Raw genomic sequence first — 22,753 nt, 5'->3', positions numbered from 1 at the left:
CCACCCAGGTACAATGTCATATCATCCAGTGTTCAAGAGGGAGGATCCAGGGGTGAAGCCAGCCTGGACCACAGCACAACCTTGGGAAGGAATGAGGGAACAACAAAACTCTACTACCCAGTCACACAGAAGAACTTGGTCGCTCTACGGCTCTACAGAGTCAGTCTAGGGATTATTTACCACCTGGGAAGACAGTCACAGTGGGTCAGACTCTCACAGAGTAGGATGTGAGCCACATGCTTACATTTGCCTGGGCAGCAGCACACACACCAAGGAGGGAGCAGGGAAGCGGAATTCAGAAATTCTTGTCCTTTTGTTTGGTTGTTTGCTTGACTGACTGATTTGATATGTTTCCTTTGCTGTTTGCCCCTAAACTTTCTCCAATATGTGTAGCATAAAGGCCTTTTGAGTCACAGAAGGCTGCACTAGGAGAGCTGGAATGGGTTATGTAAGCAACACATGAGCCATGCACTTCAGGAGTTTAGGATCAGCTCAATCACAACAAGCCCCCATGGCAGTCTTAGAATGTGGACACTGGAAGAGGCAGAAGCAGCTTGGTGCCACTGGAAGAAGGCAACTGTTAGTACAGCTTCAGGGTCCTCTCATGTCAAACCCAAGTCAGCATCTTAATGACAGCTGTGTCCAGAAGCCTGTTGCCCTCATTTCCCCTGGGAAACCTGGACAAGATGCGGGGAGTCAGGCCTAGAAGGACAGGGCAGGGAGTAAGGATGGGCTCCAGAAGAAAGTGTCGGACAGCTCTATGGGGGCAAAGAATTGCGGACGCCATTAAAAAAAGAGATAAATCAGGCAGCCATAGTTTAACTGATCCAGTCAGAAGTGGGAAGGTAGCAAGGACAGTCCAGAGAAGGACAGGGCAGGCTGAGGCACAGTCAGGAGTAGGTTTCATTTTCAGAATGACAAACAAGTTCTCTTCATTATCTCTCAGCATGCCTAGCTTGTGGATTCTGTGATGCTGAGGATGGAGTCCAGAGTCTCTGGCGTATGCTAGGTCAGTGATTCACCACTGAGACCAGAAACAGACAAATAAAGAAAGTGAAAGGCAGCTAAAGACAAAAAGGTTTCTTTCCTCTATGCAATGCCAAAGCAGCTACCTGGGAAGATCTCTGTCAAGAGTAACAAAAGTCTTTAGCTAGGACCCGAACAGAAAGAAAATAAGGTGTGCAGAACTTGGACAGAGCAATGCTTATTCAAGTTTTTCTTAATGAGCTCCGATCAAGTAACTAAAGCCATTTGCCTTCTGGGAGCTGATGTTCCCTGACCTCGAACTGGCCCACAAAGGCAACTCTAGACCTTGATGTTTAGATACATCATAGGAATGATGTTCAAAAAGAAGTTCAAGTATTGAGAGATCCATCACTTCAACAGCAGTAGAGTGAGGAACTACAGGACCTGCAGCTTTGCTTAAACTTAGCAGTAACTTTGACCATCACCTATGGGCCAAACCTCACGTGATATTTACTCGTAAGTGCAGGTGCCAGGGAATATTTGTAAAAGGTGGGGCCATGTGCCCCCCTGGTTCATCTTAGTTACTGCAATTGGGGTGCCAGAGTAAACTCCAGAGTTCAGGTCAGGGCACCTTCATCAACACAATTCCATGCATTTGGAGCTCTGCCTCTTGCACATGCTGTGGATGTCATGATGGGCTGTGAGCCCTGGAGGCCCCCAGAGAGGTAAAACCCAGGCCCTGCGTCCAGGCAGTGGGACTGCTAGCAGATAGCAACCTTCAGGGATGGCAAATGGATAATAATGCCTACCTCAGCTTGTTCTCTATTGCTCTACCTCTACCACTTCTCCCCATGCATGTCCAGGACCAAAACCATCCAGACCTTTTCATTCCTACAGTGAGGGTCGCTAGCTGTCCAACCAATAAGAACTCAGAAGTTAGGATTGTCTATCCTCTGTCCCCAGCTCTACCCAAGATTAGCAGCTAGCCTCCACCAAGACCCACTTCCTTCTGGGCATCAGGTTAATGGGGGTAGGAGTCCGATTGTATCTAATAGCCCTACCCAAAAGGAAGACAACTCCCCAAAGATTTGTGTTCTGCAGCTCCCCACTCACTCCCATGGACCTGCACTATCACTCAGTAGCTGTGCTAAGGATAAGGCAGAGGCAAACAGCAAAATGCAAAACTGGGACACAGGTTGACAATACCCTTTCCCCAGGAATTACAACCAAACCATGAGCTGAGAAAAGAGGCAGAGGCAACTGCTAGGTCAACTGCAGAAGTTCAAACAGAGCCAGAGGTAGAGAGGCACCATTCCAGTATGCAACCCAAAAAAGCTTTATGAGGGGCTGGAGATGGCCCAGCAGCACTGGCTCCTCAACCAGAGGACCCCGGTTTGGTTCCCAGCACCTACATGGCAGCTCACAACATTCTATAACTCTAGTTTCAGGGATCCTGTTCTGACCTCAACAGGTTCTGCATACATGTGGAACATAGACATATATACAGGGGAAACACCCATACACTCAAAAAGCTCTGTGAAAGACAATGCTTCATTCATCTGTGCTGGGTCTGGGACAGCTCTCCTGAAGAAGTCACAGGGCCATACAGAAATGAAGGGAGAGCACTGGATACTCCAGCATCAGGTAAGGCAAGGGAAGAGACTGGGAAGCACATCTAGATACCGTGTACCAGGAAATGGAAGGAAGTGAGGAGAAACAGGAGTGAGGAACATGGCAAAGGACTAGAGGGTCAGGCAGAACAATCTCAGCCTAGAGGAAGGAAGCACAACCCAGCCAACTCAGAATGGGACATGAAACCAGAAATCCCCAAGCTTAAACCATTTACCAGCCTCATCCCTGGAGACAAGTTTCTTTTCTGAGAGTCAGATTCTTGGTTCTTCAAAATGAAAATGTCATGCTTCCGAAAGGAAACAGGGAGCCACTGAAAGTTCTTGAAAAGAAAGGTGTGAATGCTGAGACTATCATAAAGGGTGTGTACAGGGGCAGAGGCTGGTGGAACAGAGGCAGAGACCTGAGCATCAGGCTGGAATCCTGTCTCTATCCCCTGCCCACCTGAGCCATTCTGGACTGGCACATATCTCTCCAAGCATCTGGGGATACAACTAGATGCCCACCTGGTTCAACGTTCAACAGGACGCAGATGATAAAAATACCTTCCTTCCCAAGGAAGACAGACACACATTAGGAGGGAACAGGAGGACTTCCAATGTCTAGTCATGAGAGAAAAAAAAGAAAACTGCATCAAGGGGCACCAAGGATCCCGCCTTCAGCTCCAGAGTAATGCAGAACCTCCAAAGACCAAGTAAAAGAAACTGGTCTCTAGAGGAAAATGGCCTGTTTGGAAAGCATGAGTTTGCAGCAAAGACAGGTGAACAGAGTAGGAAACTCTCAAACCATGAAATCAGAGCACCAAAGCAACACAAGCTTGCAGGTGCTAGGGCTAAATGAGGCTCAGTCATGTGCTGAGTTGGAGGCAGGAAAAGAATGCAGGAACCGTAGGACAGTCAGCAAGAAGGAATGGGGTACGCTCCTGTGGCAGAAAACCGGAAGGAATGGGGAGCCAGCAGTGGAAGGAGATGAAGAGGGATAAGGAGAGACCCTGTCTCAAACTGAAAAGAAAGCAAGGCATGTTGGTGAATGTCTGTGAAGGCAGTACTTAGTTTGAGGTCAACAAAGGCTTTGTCCCAAATACTGAAAAAAAGGGAAAAGGTGCTGAACATGTACCTCAGTTGGTAGCGTGTGCTTCAGTTGGTAGCGTGTGCCTCAGTTGGTAGTAGGCTTATCCAGCACACACAAGGCCCTTGGTCCAATCCCCAGCACTGTGTAAACTGTGGAGGCAAGGAGTTCATGGTCTCCCCAGCCTCATAATGAGTTTGAGACCAGGCCAGTCTGGGATACATGAGACCTTGTCTCAAATAACAAAAAATCCCATTGACCTCTTCTCAATGTGTCATCTCAGTACACGGGGGACACCAAAAAAAAATAAGTAAGGTTCAATAAGTAAAGGGCTTAAAAAATACAGAAACTGCAGCAGGGCCACTCATGCCCTAAAAGGAAGCAGTATGGTCATCCATGTCAAGGGGTAACAAAAAGGAAAGAGCATGGATAGTCCAGAGCCACAGCCAAAAAACCCTCAAAGAAAAGAATGAGAGGGAATCAGGAGAAAGAAGTATGGTGTCAGAAACAGGGTGGCATCAGAGTAGGGACAGGGGAGCAGCACAGAGACCTATGGTGTAGAAAAGGGGCAGCAGAGGGAAAGCTATGGTGTAGGAACAGAGGGAGAGCTATGGTGTAGGAACAGGAACAGAGGGAGAGCTATGGTGTAGGAACAGACCAAGAACTATGGTGTAGGAACAGATGGAGAGCTATGGTGTAGGAATCTCAGACCCTGAAACTGCTCTGCCAAACAAGATGTGCTCTTTTTTCAAGCTGGGGCCTCTAGGGAAGGTTCTGGTTTGCTACAAGCCTGTGACCTGGAACATTTAGAGTTTGCAGCTGGAGCCTGACTGGGGGCTGTCCTTCAATGTTGACTGCTTAGTCACCAGGGGAGTACATCCACCAGAGATCACCAGCAAGAATTATTACTCTAGACAGAGCCCTGGGGTACACCTAAAAGGCTTGTTTCAGTAAAGCCACCTGGAGGAGAATCACAGTGCCTGTAAGCAGGACAGAATCACTGTGGAAAAATCAGAGGGGATTGCAGGTGAAGGCCCCAGGCTCCTCCCAGCCTCTGGCCAGCAAAGCTGCAGGCCAGGTGACCTCTGAAGGCAGGAGACTGCACTCTAGATTACTGAAATTACTAAGGAAAAGGAGTTTACTTTAATGGGAAAAGTAACTCCAGTAAAACAAATGTTCTATAATTTTGTCTGTTTGGGATTTGGGGTTTTCGTCTGTTAGATTTCTTTCCCCTTTGTCATGTGTTTCGGATTGAATAAGAAACATGGAGTTTAAAAACTAAAATCTTTCTGTAACCAAGCCCTGTGAGCCTAAATCAGAATACCTAGGGCATGTATGTTCAGAGATCTCACTCTCTGCACACACCCCAGGATTCCATCAGGGACTCATGAAAGCAAGATGTATACCAGTAAAGTGCACTATCTCAAAGCAGAGCCCAAACCAGGTGGTGGTGGTGCACTCAGGAGGCAGAGAAAGACGGATCTCGCTCCGTGAATTCGAGGCCAGCCCGGTCTACAGAATGAGTTCCAGGACAGGCTCCAAAGCTACAGAGAAACCCTGTCTCAAAAAACAAACAAACAAACAAAACAAAGCCCAGACACTGCTCTAAACCACCCACTCTAGACCTGAACACAAGACAGTGCTTGAAGAGTTCAGACTCAGTGCATCCACAAAACTTTATCTGAAGCCTACTTTAAAGTGGGGAAGTAAGAGTTCTGTCTGCTGGACTGGGTAAGGGGTCAGCTACAAGCAAGCAGGTTCTGCCCTGGGGTCCTCATTGTGTCACCATCCTAGATGGTACAAACCCTTTTGTTCCCCCAGCAGCTTCATCTGGCAAAGCGTTCCTTCCCCCACAGATCACTAATGTTACTGTTCCTATGAATTTGTAGTGCATTAAAACAAGAGCAACATGGATTACTCACAAATTCCTACGCACACGTTCAATAGGAAGAACTCAGCTTACACTGGGGATGGGGGATAGGGAAGGCTCCCTGAGAAAACTCCCAGAGGGGAAAGCTGAAGACTGAAGAGGTATCAAAAAACAAAAACCCTCTTAATATGTACCAAGTAAAAGCTGGTGGCTTCACAGCCTGCTCTCAGCCTATCCTTCTAATAATGGCACCCTACAGCAACTCAAGTTGTAGAATTTGGGCTCCTTTGAAACACCATCAGAGCACATGGAGAAAAGTGGGATTCCGCCAATGAAGAGTTCTAAAAAACTGAGTGTACTGAGATCATCCCCCCCCCCCCATTCGAGCACCTGAGGAAGCTGGGTCCTCCCATTCGAGTATCCTCAGGAAGACAGGATGCTGCATTAATCATCCTCCAGGAAGCAATTCTGATGTGCTCACTAACAGAACAGCATCCTGCGGATGTGGCTCAAACTTTAGTCTCATGGGGACTGCAATTATAAGGGTGCACTTCCAACTCCTGAAGTGGCCTTTTGGTCCTTAGTCTCACACCCCTGACTCCAGTCTGAAGGGGTCGCAGTTTCTTAAAGCTGAAAGAATTAGAGAGGCAGGCAAGGGTAATAAGAGATCTCATGAGCAGGCCCTCATCTACACAGACAGCTTCATCTGCAGGATTCCTCAATGCTCCAACAGTGTCTAACCCTGGCAGTATAGATGGGACTCTCATTGTTTTCCAGACCACACACACTCATTTTTGCCCAACTCATTTTTGCCCTTTTATGTTGCTATTCATGTATAAAATGTGAGTTGAATTTGATTCGTCAGAGAGGGGGACATCTACAATGTTTTCCACGGCCACAGCAAAGGGTGAGCTGGGCAGGTGGTACATACTGGAATCCCAGCATTGGGAGGGAGGCGAGGGACTAGAAGCAAGGCAGATCCTTGACAGGCGCAGAAAGGGAAAGGGGTCAAGATAGACATGGAGGGTGGCAAACTCCCAGCTTCTCCCTCATCTCCTGACCTGAGATAAGGGCCTGGCATGGCAGCCTTTTTTTTTTCCCCACAGCAGGACTGGCTTCTGGCTGAAATGGTACAGGCTGTGCTTGAGGCCAAACCTAAACATGTCTACCTCAAGCTGTAGCCTATCATCTCCTCTATCTGTAAGGTGACCAAGCCAAAACTGGGTGAGAGGGACCTGTCCTACATCACTAAAACAGTTAGAAGACCCAGGGCTGAGCACTGGGAAGATGGCTCAGCAGTTAAGACTTCTGGCCCTCTACAAGTGCAACAAGCTCTCAATAGCTAAGCCATCTCCCCAGCTCCTCTTTCTCTCTTAACCTTTATGCTGAAATTTGTATTAAGATGCCCTTTATTTTATAGCAATTAATATGCTGGAGAACATTATTTTTTTAATTGAATAAAAAGAAATGAATGCAGTATTTGATTGGTAAGTATGGAGGTACTGGTGCTGCACTGGTGACAAAAGGCTCATCTTTATAGACATATTCAAGCTTTTTTTTGTGTGGTTTTTTTTTTGTTTTGTTTTGTTTTTCGAGATAGGATTTCTCTGTAGCTTTGGTGCCCGTCCCTGAACTAGCTCTTGTAGACCAGGCTGGCCTCAAACTCCCAGAGATCCGCCTGCCTCTGCCTCCCGAGTGCTGCGATTAAAGGCGTGCGCCACCACCGCCCGGCATATTCAAGCTTTTTAAAAAAGAGGTAAGACAGATGGGTTACAGCTCAGTAACATGCTCTGCCGGCACAAAGTCCTGCATTTGATCCACAAGATCAATAACTAAACAATTTATTTTTTTTTAATATTTATTTATTTAGTATACAGTATTCTGTCTACTTGTATGCCTGCAGGCCAGAAGAGGGCGCCAGACCTCATTACAGATGGTTGTGAGCCACCATGTGGTTGCTGGGAATTGAACTCAGGACCTTTGGAAGAGCAGGCAATGCTCTTAACCACTGAGCCATCTCTCCAGCCCCCCTAAATAAAGAATTTAAAGATGACCTCATGGCTTATTCTGCTCTCATCACACTTTCACTGACACCCTCATCCCTGTTGTTTCTCTCTTCCAACAAGAAAGTTCCGAATGGTGGAGACCCTGTCTGTTGTGTCTCTTCAATGTGTTTGAAGAGCCCACCCCAATGCCTAGTATGAGACCAGACCCATCACTGCGGAGCAAGCACCAGTAGTGTTCTAGAATGGACCCATCTCTGGGGCTAGGATTATCAGCATCTGTGCTAAAGAAGGTGGGCCATCTACTAGACCTCTCTGACCTCACACTCCTCTGTGGAATGGAACTAGTACTCCTCTCCGAAAGCTGTCTAGCACATGGTGGCACACAAAGTTGTGAATCCTCAAGTCCTATACAAAGCACCGCCTAACCACTCCTGTAAAACAGAAAGTGGAGAGTGGAAATGGAAGAGGGTAGGAATCAGCAAGATAGCTGTATACCAAACTATTAAAGAATAAATTAAAAATATTCTTTAAACTGGGCATAGTGATACACATCTTTAATCCCAGCACTCGGGAGGCAGCGGCAGGCAGATCTCTGTGAATTCAAGGCCAGCCTGGTCTACTCAGTGAGTTCCAAAACAGCCAGGTCTACCCTGTTTTGGGGAGAAAAAAAAAAACATGAAATGAACTGTATGCAGGCATGAGTGACATAGGAGTGTGACTGTGGAAGGAAAGAGGCCAAAGCTCCAGACAAACGCACAAGGAGAGAAAAAAAGACCAGAGGATACATGGGTCAGCAGCCTATGAGCACACAGGTCCACAGGGCAGGCTCACATCTGAACCCCTTAACTTCCCTGTTATTAGTGTGAACTCATAGCTAAACAAACCTGGGCCCTTCTCCTGGTTTCACTAAAAGCAAGGAAGCTTCAGTTTGTCTGAAGCCCCTTGGATGCCAGAGGACTTCAATCCTTTGGTTTTTCTGGGGTCCTGCCAGTGGTCTGAACCAACAAATAGAGCTGCTGGCTCATCCATCTGAGAAAAGCTGCCAACCCCTTCCCAGGAACACAATGCCTTTCTGCTTCAAACAAGTCCCCTGAGAGACCTGCTCCATGCCACAGTAAAGACATTCTTCTCACCTGTTAAAAAAAAGCACTTAATAACTCACATAAAACCAACCTGTCAGTGACTTACCTCAAATTCTTCCCAAAAGCCCTGTTTGACTTTATCTGTGGTCTCAGCTAGCTTGCTTAGCTCTCGAACACGGCTTTCGATTTCAGCAGCATTAATACGAGTTGTATTGAGGGGCTGTTGTGTTCAGCAGTAGTGGGAAAGGAAGAAAACATGTTTAACAGTGTTAACACAGAACGAAAAAGACTTCACAAAAGCAAAGGCAGGATGTGCATCATCCCAAATGTGTTCATGTGTGTGCCTATGCATGCCTGTGTGCACCTGTGTGCATCCATGTATTCATGCATGCATGTGGGCTGTGTTTGTTTGTGTAGTGTGTTCAGTGTTTGTGAGTGATGTGTATCTCTGTGTGTGCTGGTGCATGTGTGCATGTCTGCGTGTGGTACATGTGATGTGTGTGCACATGGCATGACAGTGACATGTGTCATGTGTGGAGATCAGGGGCAGTACTGAGGAGATGGTTTTCCCCTTCCTTGTTTAGGTGGGCTGCAGGGATAGAACTCAAAAACACCAACACTCTACCTAAGCCACCCTGAGCCCCAAGATCACTTGGAAATGAACTTTTACTTTCTCTTCTATTCCATCAGGAAAAGTCTCTTCATTCTCAATGAACACGTTAGGAACTCAGCCGACACAATTTCAAATCTAGATTTCTAGATTTAATTGTTAAATCACAGCACAATTTCCAGATGGGACCACTCTCATAAAAGTGAAACAGCTGAGCTCAGGAGAGCCTGTCCTACCCTTGCCAGCTGCCATAGGTAGAACTGGCCCCTCCCTTCACCTGGGCAAATCAGGAGAGCTGGCCCTGGTTGCGAGGGTGTAGGAGGGCTGACCAACTCAGCTCCCACCCAAACCTACATTCTGGGCTTTGAGTTGGCCCAACCCAACATGTACCCCATCCATGAACTGCTGGAGCACGTGAAGTGGCCAGTCCTACAGAACCACAGTTGCGGCATCTCCACACACAGAGCAACAACAAGCTATCCAAGAGGATTCTGGGTGAGGACCCAGTATTGATAGTATATCAGAAGCCAGAGGCCTCGACCCAGTCCAGCGACTCATTGCAGCGAACATTTGCAAACGAAGCTGTTTGGACAAGAGGGTTTACTGTGTGACACACCATGTCACACAGCAGCTTCCACTGAGATTTATTTTTGTTTATTTATTTTTTTGTTTCCTTTTGGAGGGAAGGTTGCAAGAGCAGATGGTGAACATGTTGGGATGGGAAGGTAAGTGGGATTGAGGTGCATAATGTGAAATTCACAAAGAACCAATAAAAAGTTTTATTAAAAAAAAGTGAAATAGCAAAGACTCAAAGCTGAGAAAGTATGTGCCCCAAAGGGAACTACCAGTAATTTGCAGTGAACACTTCTGGTTTTGTTTTGGTTTTTTAATGTTCATTGGTGTTTGACTTGCATGTCTGTGGGAAAGAGTCAGAATCACTGGAACTGGAGTTACACACGGCTGTGAGCTGCCAGGTGGGTGCTAGGAATTGAACCAGGGTCCTAGGGAAGAGCAGCCAATGCTTCCAACCGCTGAGCTATCTCTCCAGCCACTGAAGATTTCTTTTAAAGGGCACAATAGTAAATATGTATAATCCCAGCATGGAGCCAGGAAGGTCATGAGACCAGCAGGGCTACATGGCAAGACTATTTGTCAAAAGTAAAGAACAAAATAAAGTCTACACATGTGGGCACTGGGATGTACTTCAGTGGTGAGCACTTGCCTAGCATACAAATCCCTAAGGTTTGATTCCCCAGGACTGAAGGAAAAAAACAAAAACCTCTGAAAGAAGGCAGGTCATATATGCCAGAGTCCAAGTGTGGTGTGCCTTGGGTTCACTCTATGAGACCTTTCACAGATGTGGAAATGACACGGCATCTAGATGTTTCCACATACTAAAGGAGGTGATTTGTGAAGAAACTAGAGATCGCATGCCCAGCCACTGAAGACGGGTACAGTATGAGGAACTGCTGATATCCTATCTACTTCTGCATTACACTATGGATCTTGAATATCATCCAACGGGCCACATGTTGAAGGTTTGATCCCAACCCTAGGTGCTACCGGGAGGTAGCAGAACCTTTAAAAGGTAGGGTCTACCTAGAAGACTAGGGAAGACAGTCAGGGACAGGTCACTGAAGCAGATCAGAGCCCTTCCTGTCTCTGTTTCTCAGCCATGTGGTAAACAATACCCATGTGCTCCCACCATGGTAAAGGTGTCACCAGATGCCCAAAGCAGCAGGGCCAAGTGACTGTGGGCTGACTCCTTTAGCTCTTGCCCCTATTAACCAGTCCTCATGCATCTTGTCACAGAGATGGGGTGCTGACTGGTATACACATGTGAGAGACTCCATGCTAACATTCTCCTAGGAGAAGCAGCTTCAGTTTCCTAACCTGCTTGAGCTGCAGGACGGTACCCAGAGTCTCCACCATGGGATTCTTCTTATAATGCTCCACCAAGTCTGTCAAAGAGTCAAAGCGCTCTCCTCCACCAACGTCGTATTTCAATTCCTTTCAAAACAAAACAGATGGTGTTCATTACCTGAAGCTACGTTACTGTCTTCCCACTCTCCTGAAGCCACTGTGTTCTTAGTGACACTTAACCCGTACACTTGTCTGCCTAGAGGGCATGATGAGAACAAGACACACATGTATCATGTCCGTGTCATCACAGTGGAGCCACACTGGGCCTTGAGAAGAAAGTCTTGTCATTGGTGACAACTGGGTGAGGCAAGAGACCCTCCCAATAAATCAAATAAGCCAAGTGCTAAAAGGAACATGTGCCACCTCATTTACGTGTAGATCCAAAAAAAAAAAAAAATCTAATACAGAGTGACAAGAGATCAAATGGTGGCTATGAAGGACTTGGGTACAGGAGAAGCCACTGGTGACACACAGACCCTCTCTGAATGGTGAACAGGCTCAGGAACCCCTATCCACAGCATGGTGACAACAGTGGACAGGGTTACATGCACTGGAGATTTGCCAAGAGAACATCTGAAGTGTTACAAGATGATGGGCACACTTAATGAGACTGACTGCAAAAAAACTAAACACTATCGATTGAAGCCCAGAGACTGACTCTCAATGTCCATAGTACTGTGAAGGAAAAGAAGCAACAGCACTGATGAGGGGATGGGGGGGAGGAGGGACTCGGAATACTCAGTGGTGGAACAGGTGCTAGGTTTCATCCCATCATCAAAGACAAGAAATGATACAAAAGTTAATTAAATCGAAATCAAATAAAAGCTCCACGGCTGCAAGACATTTCCCATCACCTCCAGACTCTACAAAATGCCTAGTGTGGCATCAGTGCTCATGTAATGTCACATACACAGCTGAGAAGCTAGATGGGACAAGAAAGCCTGCCCATGTTTAGATAGACAGGATGCTGAAGACTGTTGACCCCAGGGGGTGTCCACAGACAGTGTCAATCGCCTGTGACACTTCTTAGGACAGCCAGTGTACACTGAACATGTGCAGAGATGGACACAAAAGAAAAACAAGAAGGGAAAATTGGGCAAGGTGGTAGCACTAGGGAACCAAAGGTAGGCAGAGATCTGTAGGTTCCAAGCCTGGCTAACCATAATAGTGAATTTCAGAACAGCCAGGGATACACAGAGAGACCCTATCTCAGAAAAACAAAAACAACTGGGCAGAGGTAGGCAGATCTCTATGAATTACAGGCCAGTCTACAGAATAAGCTCCGGGAGCGAGGGCTACACAAAGATATCCTGTCTCAAAAAACCAAAACAAAAACAAAAACAAAAAAAAGCCAACAAAAACATAACAACAAAAAAAAAAAAGAAAAAAAAACAACAAAAGTAACAGTGCTTCAAAACGATGAGTCTTACACTGGAGAGTCGGCCATGAGCAAGTAAACAAAGATAAGATAATCTCAATGTGGGTGTCTAGTGTTCTCTCAGCAGAAGTCAGTCGTCCCTCCCGCCCTAAGATCCCAAGATGCCACTGCACCAGACCCACAGTCCCCTAGGTGCTCTACCTGACATCGGATCATGACGTGGGTCACTTTGGACTTGCCATCATTGCTCTCCCCTTTGTCATCACCGGTGCGGACGGAGAGAACAAAGTCTCCAGGGTGGCTCTGGCTCTCTCGGACAAGAAAGCTGCCATGCTTACCCTTCTCCGTTAGCAGTTTCTCTGCTTCTTTTCCAGACAAGTGACCATGGAACCACCTAAGTGTTTGAAAAGGAAACAAGCTGAGTTCAGCTGGGGTATGCAGTATTCTTTCATGTAACACACTGAGTCAGCACTCCTCAACACAGATTCCAAACAGACAACTTCCTCCAAGGGGCAGAGGGTTTGACTAGACAGATTGTGCATCCCAAACAGATAGGAAAAATGACAAAAATGTGTTAAAAATGACACTAAAGTTTGTTTTTCTTTTTTGAGACAATCTCACTGTGTGGCCCAGGTTGGTCATGAGCCATGGATCTTTCTGCCTCAGGTTCCTGAGTGCTGAGATCACAGGCAATACCACCACACCTAGCCTCCACTAAAATTAAAAAAGGAGCCCAGGATCACTTGAAAACAATATTTGCCAGATGATGGTGGCGCATGCTTTTAATCCCAGCACTCAGAAGACAGAGGCAGATGGATCTCTGAGTTCAAGTGCAGCCTGGTCTATAGAGTAGAGTGAGTTCTAGGACAACCAGGGCTACACAGAGAAACTTTGTCTCAAAAAGAAGGAAGGAAGGAAGGAAGGAAGGAAGGAAGGAAGGAAGGAAGACAAAACCTTCAATGCTTCCTATTTTCTTTTAAATTTCCCATCTTTTAAAAATGCACTTGACTTTTTTTAAGTGCCTAACCCTAAAAGAACCAACTGTTGAGTTGCAGCCATTTAGTGAAAAGATAAGAAAGTTAGCAGCCTGGGCATGGTGGCCTATGCCTAGATTCATGTGTGATTACTAGTTTTCTTGGGAAGAGAAAGTCTCAATAGAGACAATAACTCCTTCCAGATGGGAATGTGGTGCATTTCCTTAATAGAATATTGATGAGGGAGGGCACAGCCCACTGTTGGTCATGCCATCCTTTCGCTGGTGGTTCTGGGTGCTATAAGAAAGGAGGCTGAGCAAACCAAGAGGACAAGCCAATAAACAGCATTCCCTCATGGCCTCTACATCAGTTTTTGCCTTCAGGTTCAACCTTGAGTTCCTGTCCTGACTTCCCTAAATGATGGACTATAAGCTGTAAAACTAAATAAGCCCTTTCTTCCCCAAGCTGTTTTTAGCTGTGGTATTTATCATAGTAATAGAAACCCTGACTGAGCCGGGCGATGTTGGCGCACGCCTTTTAATCCCAGCACTCGGGAGGCAGAGGCAGGCGGATCTCTGTGAGTTCGAGACCAGCCTGGTCTACAGAGCTAGTTCCAGGACAGGCTCCAAAGCCGCAGAGAAACCCTGTCTTGAAAAACAAACAAAAAACAAACAAACAAACAAACAAAAGAAACCCTGACTGAGACATCAGACACTGGAGAGTGGAGGCAAAAAATGAGGATCTCAAGGTCATCTTCAGCTACACTGCCATCAGGAGGCAAGCCCAGCCCGCAGGAGACCTGAACTCAAGCAACAAATAAAACAAATTATGAGGGGCTGGAGAGATGGCTCAGTGGTTAAGAGCATTGCCTGCTCTTCCAAAGGTCCTGAGTTCAATTCCCAGCAACCCCATGGTGGCTCACAACCATCTGTAATGAAGTCTGGTGCCCTCTTCTGGTCTGCAGACATACACGCAGACAGAATATTGTACACATAATAAATATTTTTTAAAAAAATTATGAAACAGACAAAATAATCACGAATCTGTGTTTGTTGACATTACATAAGAATGAATCTTTTTTTTTCTTTTTTGGTTTTTCGAGACAGGGTTTCTCTGTAGTTTTGGAGCCTGCCCTGGAACTAGCTCTTATAGTCTAGGCTGGCCTCAAACTCACAAAGATCCACCTGCCTCTGCCTCCCTAGAGCTGCTGCCCAGTTCTTCAAGTACATTGGGTTATCAGTCAAGCTTTAATGGTATGTACATCTTGGAGCAAGGACAGAGATTTCTCTAAGAGTGTGAGCTCACACAAGCAGAGAGAGCAATGTCTACAAGGAACCCAGAAGGCCGTACTTTAACTATTATGCTGGAGAATATTGATGCAGGCTGTCTAGGGCCATCAAATGGCAGATTCTGAGACAACCCAGCTCTTAAGTGACCACAGAAACATCATAAGAGAGCCACAGGAATGCCATGGCTTTAGGTAAGAAAACAAGCACACCCTAGTGGGTAACGCTCATCCCCGAAGCCTTGACCAGCTACACACTGCTGGAAAAGTACATGCAGAACTAGAGGTGGAGACAGCATGAGGCTACAGGAGCCAGAGAAACAAACTACTAGCACATAATACAGAAGCTGGAGAAAGACAAGATATACAGACCCAGAATCTGCAGTCAGAAGCCAATGTCAGGGCAAATAAAGCAAGTACCAGCTCTCAACTCCAAACACACAGCAAGAGCTCCACAACATGACAGTTCCCAATGGACACAGTGGCAATTCTCTGCAGACGGTCACGCTTACGCATTTGGAAGATATTATAAAGAGGATGAAAAGCCATGGGCTTAGCCTGACCTCTGTTGGTAGTGCTGCTGAACAACTGGTCTGAGCCACCATGGAGCACTGCTGCTGTTTCAGCATCTCTATCATCGGCTGTTGATAAACCTTATGATTCAAGTACATCTAAATCTACTCAGGGAAAATGCAAGAGCGCTGTGGAGTCTGTAAGGTGCACTGACAGCAGCTGCTGCAAGAAAAGGGCATTCCGCATAAACCGAAGCCATCATTCTTACTTTAATACACTGTAGCTCAGTGTGTAGAGAGCCTCCCTGGCATGGCCAAGCCTGTGCTCAATCTCCAGTATCACATAAGTCAGGCATGGTAAAGCATGTCTGTAGCCCTAGCACTCAGGAGGTAGAGGCAAGAGGATCAGGAATTCAGTCATCCTCAGCTACACAGTGAGTTCCAGGTCACCTTGAACTATACTAGACCCTGTCACAAACAAAACAAAACAAAACAAAACAATTGTTTTAACAGTACAAAGGACAGACGCCAGCCTTTGAAGTCACACAGATCCTCTGTGTCCCATAAGGCAGGCACACAGCACACAGTCTTAGAGTACAGATTTGTACTCACTAAGATGGCACTGACCTTTCAGAGGTTGGGTCTGCACAGTTCAGTGGGTACTTGAGCTCAATAACATCTCCATTCTTCTCTTTCAGCTGCCCATGATGCTCCATGTAATACTGGACCAGTTCAGCCAATGTGGCAAACTTCTCCCCACCATAGAGGTCATAGTAGTCTCCAGTGTTCTGAATCTTGATATGGGTAACGGCTCCATTTCGTCTAAAATAGTCCATTGGGAGGAGAGATGTCAAAGAGCAATACTTGAAAAAAGAGACCTCACATTTGGTAGATTTCACCCAAACACTGGAACAAACCCAATGAAAAGATTTACCCTATCCCAGGAACTGAAGGTCAAGGAACCCACTCAACTATGCCAACCCACAGCACTGTGTCTGCACCTGTGCCCTGTGTAGCTTCCATTTTGAACAAGTGGCCTATTTTACAGGATAGGTTAAATGAGAACAATTACTGTTCTTAACAATCAAGGGCACCTAATACACGAACTGGCTCTCTGGAGCCCATTTCCTATGGAGGGATACCTTGCTCGGCCTAGATACAGGGAGAAGGGCCTCAATGTGATGTGACTGACTCTGGTGACTCCCCATGGGAGGTCTTATCTTCTCTGCAGAGTGGATGGAAGGTGGGATGGGGAGAAGGTAGGGGGAGCAGGAGGAAGGGGGGTGGTATAGGAGGTCCTTCTGTATTTGTGTTACTTTTATTGGTCATTAAAGAAAATGCCTTGGCCTAGTTGATAGGGCAGAACTCAGGTAGGCAGGGAAGACAGAACAGAATTTTGGGAAGAAGAGCAAAGTCAGGCAGACGCCATGGCTCTCCTGCCTGAGACAGATGCTGGTTAGACTCATGCCAGTAAGCCACAGTCAAGTGGCAATACACATTAATGGAGATGAGTTAATCAAGATGTGAGAGTTAGCCAATAAGAGGCTAGAAATAACGGGCCAGGCAGTGTTTAAATGAATACAGTTTCTGTGTGATTATTTCGGGGGTTAAGCTAGCTGGGTGGAGGGACACAGCCCATTCCTCCTACAAGGGGGAACTGGGATTGATAATTTTTTTTTTTTTTTTTTGGGGGTTTTGGAGACAGGGTTTCTCTGTGGCTTTGGAGCCTGTCCTGGAACTAGCTCTGTAGACCAGGCTGGTCTTGAACTCACAGAGATCCACCTGCCTCTGCTTCCCGAGTGCTGGGATTAAAGGCGTGCACCACCACCGGCCGGCCTGGGATTGATAATTTAAAATGAAAAGATTGTTTCAAAAAAACACTGAAGGGGGGCTGGAGAGATGGCTCAGAGGTTAAGAGCACTGATTGCTCTTCTAGAGGTCCTGAGTTCAATTCCCAGCAACCACATGGTGGCTCACAACCATCTATAATGAGATCTGGTGCCCTCTTCTGGCATACAAACATACATGGAAGGAATGTTGTATACATAATAAATAAATAAATCTTTAAAAAAAAAAAGACACTGAAGGACACACAGCTAAGGTTAAAATCAAACACCCAGCAGGCAGTGGTGGCACATGCCTTTAATCCCAGCACCTGGAATGCAGAGACAGGCAGATTTCTTTGAGTTCAAGATAAGCCTGGTCTACTGGGCTAGTTCCAAGACTGTCAAAGATACCTAAATAAATATAAATATAAAACGACCACTTACCCGGTAGTCCAGCAAATCCACTCCTAATCATTTTGCCCAAAGGCAATAAAAATGAATAGGTACCAAAAAGACTTTCAAAAGTAGACAAATGAAAGAAACTCAAAATATTTATCAAAAAAATATATCAACAGCCAGACATCTGGAAGGCTGAGACAGGAAAACAATGGGCTACAGAGCAAGACAATGTTTCAAATAAGTAACAAATTTTAAAGGCTTGCTTTTAAATATATAAATATTGCCTAAAAAGCATGGTGATACACACTTATAAACCCAGCACCTGCAAGGCTGAGGCAGGAGGATCAGAAGTTTAAGGCCAACCTTTGATACATGAGACCATGTCTCAAAAACACAAAACAAAAAGATCCAACAACGACCAAAATCAACAGGGCCCAGTGAGATGGCTTAGTGGGTAAAGGGGGCTTGCTAGTAAAGCTGACCTGACAAATCAAGTTTGAGTCCCAGGACGCACATGGGAGAAGGGGAAAACCAACTCCCAAAGCTGTCCTCCGACCTATACATTCACTACATTCATGCCATGACACTTTCACATACACACACACACACAAATAAATAAATGTTAAAAAAAAAAAATAGGACGGGCTGGAGAGATGGCTCAGTGGTTAAGAGCATTGCCTGCTCCTCCAAAGGTCCTGAGTTCAATTCCCAGCAACCACATGGTGGCTCACAACCATCCATAATGAGGCCTGCAGGAAGAATACTGTATACATAATAAACAAATAAATAAATATAAAAAAAATAGTACATAAAAATCTAAATGTTGGGGCTGGAGAGATGGCTCAGAGGTTAAGAGCATTGCCTGCTCTTGCAAAGGTCCTGAGTTCAATTCCCAGCAACCACATGGTGGCTCACAACCATGTATAATGAGGTCTGGTGCCCTCTTATGGCCTGCAGGCATACACACAGACAGAATATTGTATACATAATAAATAAATATTTTAAAAAATCTAAATGTTAAAAAAGAAAAAAACCAAATCTGAGGATGGTTAGCTGGCTCTGCAGGGAAAGCCTGACAACCTAAGCCTAGTCCACGGAACCACAGAAAAGGAGCAGTGGCAGGAGGAGGAGGGGACTGAGGCAGGAGGAGGTGAGATATTTGGAGGGGACTGAGGCAGGAGGGAACTGAGGCAGGAAGAGGTGAGATAGGAGGAGGAGACTGAGGCAGGAGGAGGGGACTGAGGCAGGAGGAGGGGACTGAGGCAGAAGAGACTGAGGCAGGAGGAGGTGAGATAGGAGGAGGGGACTGAGGCAGGAGGAGGGGACTGAGGCAGGAGGGACTGAGGCAGGAGGAGGTGAGATAGGAGGAGGGGACTGAGGCAGGAGGAGGGGACTGAGGCAGGAGGGAACTGAGGCAGGAAGAGGTGAGATAGGAGGAGGGGACTGAGGCAGGAGGAGGTGAGATAGTAGGAGGGGACTGAGGCAGGAGGAGGTGAGATTGGATAGGAGAAGGGGACTATAGCAGGAGGAAGGGACTGAGGCAGGAGGAGGGGACTGTGGCAGATGCACATCACACACATAATGAACAAGGAAATCTAAAACCTGATGAATAATACAGAAGTCTAGCATGCACTGTCCAGTCAGCAAGAAAAGGCATATAGAAATCATCATCTAGGAAACTCCCCCATGCCTGCTCAATGGGACTGGGAGGATGCACCACACTGTCCCCAAGGATTTAAAACAAACCAAAGCCTCCCAATGTCCATCACTAGAAGAATGAAGAAGTTAGTATGTTTGCATCGTTTGACCACCAAGTAGCCATTACAATGAACAGCTAGATGTCCCAGCATGCAGCTCAAACAGCACTTCAATGGATACATGAACTACAGAATGATTAACATGCTGGGAACACAGAGCTCACAAGGCAGTCAAGTATGCAACACATCAAGAGGATCCATGCAAACTCTGGACAATGGCTTCCTCTGGGAAAGAGGATGGAAACGGGACAGGGCAGGGACTCAAGGGGACCACAACTTCCTCACAGAGGTTTTCATTTTTGACCAAGGAAAGTGATGTGAAGAACCTTAACAGAGCCCGTTCCCCGACAAAATCCATAGCCGAAAAGAAAAACCAGGAGGCAGGACTCAGCCCTGGAGGCTCCAGGTGTATATCTCTGCCCAAGGTATGCTTGGTTACTGCTGTAAGCAGAAGCCCAGTAACCTTTCCACTGCTTCCCAAGGCTGTGACTCTGGGTGACCACAAAGGCATGGGAACTGGGGCTGGAGAGTTGGTTCATCGGTTAGGAGCACTGGCTACTCTTCCTAAGGAGTCAGGTTCAGTTCCCAGCACCCATATGGTGGCTCACAAGTATCTGTTACTCCAGTTCCAGGGGATCTGATGCCCTCTTCTAACCTCTGTGGGCACCAAGCACACACAAGGCACACACACATACATACAAGCAGAACATTCATACACATAAAATCATAAAAAAAAAAAAAAAGAAGAAGAAGCATAAGAGCAGGCCAATGTCCTGAGTGGCTCCACAGGGCAACAGGCCCTCAAGCTCTGCAGGAAGGGGTGAGGCAGTCAAATGTGGCCTCGCCCTTTCTCTGAAAACACCCTGAGTGTCTCCCTTTACCTTCCAACTTACCTAACGGACAGAGTGAAGTCTCCAGGGTTACTCTTACTGGGCCTTGCCAAAAAACTGCCATCGACTCCTCTGGTCAGCAGGAGATTCTCTGCCTCCACACCAGTGATGTTGGGGTGAAACCATCTGGAAGGAGGAAAAACAACATTGAAAACCAGTCACCTCAGTAACACCCACACCACCACAGCTAAGAACCCTCACACCATCATGGTGGAGGCCTGTGAGCAGCAGCTGACAGCTAGTTTCCAGGCCAGACCTTCCCCTTTCCTTAGTCCCTTTTCCTGGGTGGAACACTGAGATCCTGCCATCCTGCAGGTACTGGAGGTGGGATAGGGGCACGGCCAGTAGGGCTGGGCTATTCACACAATGAACTCGTGGGTTTTTCTGCCCCAAAAGGTCATCCATACGATCAGGAAATTGTCTGCAAGCAATGAAACCAGACAAACACAAACTACCTCATGAATCAGACAGGTTCGGAGGCTCACAAGAGCCAGGTTCACACTGCTAAAGAACCAGAACACTCACAGGGTACCAGACTGCAAAGGGAGACACCCATGCAAACTTAACATTTAATACACATGTAGAGACAAATATACAGACATAAGAGCAGAACAAGGTATTTCCAGAAATAAACATAAGCTGCCTCCCCATAGAATATTTGTTTTAAAAAAAAATCTGACAAACATCACAGTAACAGAATTGTTTTCTTTCTTTTTCTCTTTTCTGTTTTTGAAACAGGGGTCACTAGGTACCCAAGGCTAGCCTAGAACTTGAACTCTCCCACACCATGCCCACAGCAGACACTACCCTACTGGCAGTGTCACCTGTTACAAATAGCAGACTGTGTGCCTCCAGACCCCACACTGGGCACTTTAAATACAAAGTCCTTTAGAAGACAAAAGTGATCATTGTGGATGGCATTTGCTTCAAAAGATTTCCCCCAATTCCAGCAACTTCTCCTTTTTGCTTCCTCTAGCACCTACATGGTGGCTAACAACAATCTGTAACCTAGCTCCAGAGAATGTGATTCCGTCTTCTGACCTCCAAGGGCACCCCTACTCATCCAAGAGTGTGCACATGCACATACGAACGAACACACACTACTTAAATAAAATATTTAAGATTTCCTTTATGGACTTCAAATCACCAAGATTCATGTTAAGTGAATTAATGTTAAGATCCTGTGTTTTTAGTGGCTGTTATTTCTAAATGTCTAAATACTCCCAGAAAATAAGAGTCAATATTAAATGTTAGAGTCCTTGTTTAGCATGCATGGGACCCTGGGTTCCACTTCAGTACTGCATTAGCCATACCACAAAAAAACAGGGAGTGGGGTACACACCCAAATCTCAGTACTTGAGAGGTGACGGCCATCCTCAGCTACACAGCCTAAGCTACATGAGTCCCTGTCATTTAAAAAAAAAAAAAAAAAAGCTTTTTGTACGCTACTGAGAATAGGACTGAGGGCTCTACACACACTACGTGTGCTCTACCACTGAGCTACGTGCCCAGTTCCAAAGGTAACAATTGGGCAGCAACCTGGGAAGGGTGAAGAATAAGGCAGAGCCATTGCAGTCTGAGTTGCCTGCTGGTCACTGAGTGCCTGATCCTCAGTAGGCAGCAATCTTAGGAGCTGGTCTTTAAATTCATAAGTACATTCTGTTCTAACAACATGCAAGCTGGGACTGACAAACCCACAGCAGTCCTGCATGGACATCACTACATCTTACCAGTTGCAGAGGCCTAGAACATCATTCTGTTTGACCTCATCTGAGAAAAGGCTCAAGACTCAAGTCAAAAGAATAAAATAGGATTTGACTGTCTACTTCTCCCTCTGAGAGCTGGTCAAAAGAGCAAGAGAGGCCGGGCGATGGTGGCGCACGCCTTTAATCCCAGCACTCGGGAGGCAGAGGCAGGCGGATCTCTGTGAGTTCGAGACCAGCCTGGTCTACAGAGCTAGTTCCAGGACAGGCTCCAAAGCCACAGAGAAACCCTGTCTCGAAAAACCAAAAAAAAAAAAAAAAAAAAAAAGAGCAAGAGAGAATTTCACCGAGGGACACAATGACCCCGGTTTATGAAACCCATTAACCCAGCATCCAATACTCTGGCACTCAGAATGATAATCTCAGCCATCCATTATTTTTTTTGTCTTGTTTTTAAAAGAAAAAAAAAAGCCAGGCAGTAGCTGCCCATACCTTTAATTACAGTATTCAAGAAGCAGAAGCAGGTGGATCTCTGAGTTCTAGGACAGCCCGGTCTACAGAGTGAGTTCCAAGATAAAACCCTTTCTTGAAAAACAAAACAACAAAAAGTCTTTGCCGCAGCTTCTGACCTGTGGCTCCCATCTAGGAGCTCAAAGAGTCCCATCAGGAGTCAAAATGCAAGTTAGTGGTGGGTTTCCAGCTCTTCAATACTCTTGCCTTACCCACACCAAGTCTCTTCTACTCCGTCTACAAACCTCTAAAAGCGTTCACTCTGGCATGGCAGTCTAAAGCTGAGAGGCATGAACACCTTCTATTCATCACAATAAAAAACAGACGGGTGTGGTGTTGCACGACTTAAATCAGTCCTAGCACTC

The 22,753-nt window shown here is 46.2% G+C and overlaps 1 protein-coding gene across 2 annotated transcripts in view; it reads right to left on the bottom strand.

Annotated features, from left to right (window-relative positions):
* Positions 1-22,753, bottom strand: part of Ptpn11 (protein tyrosine phosphatase non-receptor type 11) — a 71,030-nt gene that overhangs the window by 28,202 nt on the left and 20,075 nt on the right. For both annotated transcript variants that reach the window (XM_041648007.1, XM_041648008.1), the window contains exons 2-6: positions 20,179-20,301; positions 15,931-16,125; positions 12,734-12,926; positions 11,125-11,241; positions 8,728-8,841 (exon numbers count right to left, since the gene is read on the bottom strand). In XM_041648007.1, the coding sequence (XP_041503941.1) occupies positions 8,728-8,841; positions 11,125-11,241; positions 12,734-12,926; positions 15,931-16,125; positions 20,179-20,301 (742 nt within the window). The remainder of the gene's footprint in view (positions 1-8,727; positions 8,842-11,124; positions 11,242-12,733; positions 12,927-15,930; positions 16,126-20,178; positions 20,302-22,753) is intronic.

This window comes from Microtus oregoni, unplaced genomic scaffold (assembly GCF_018167655.1).
Source record: "Microtus oregoni isolate MIOR12 unplaced genomic scaffold, Mior012 000003F_ref0000135, whole genome shotgun sequence".
In the NCBI taxonomy this organism is placed as follows: Eukaryota; Metazoa; Chordata; class Mammalia; order Rodentia; family Cricetidae; genus Microtus; species Microtus oregoni.
The sequence above is the reverse complement of the archived record's forward strand: the minus strand, read 5'-3'. Positions and strand labels throughout refer to the sequence as shown.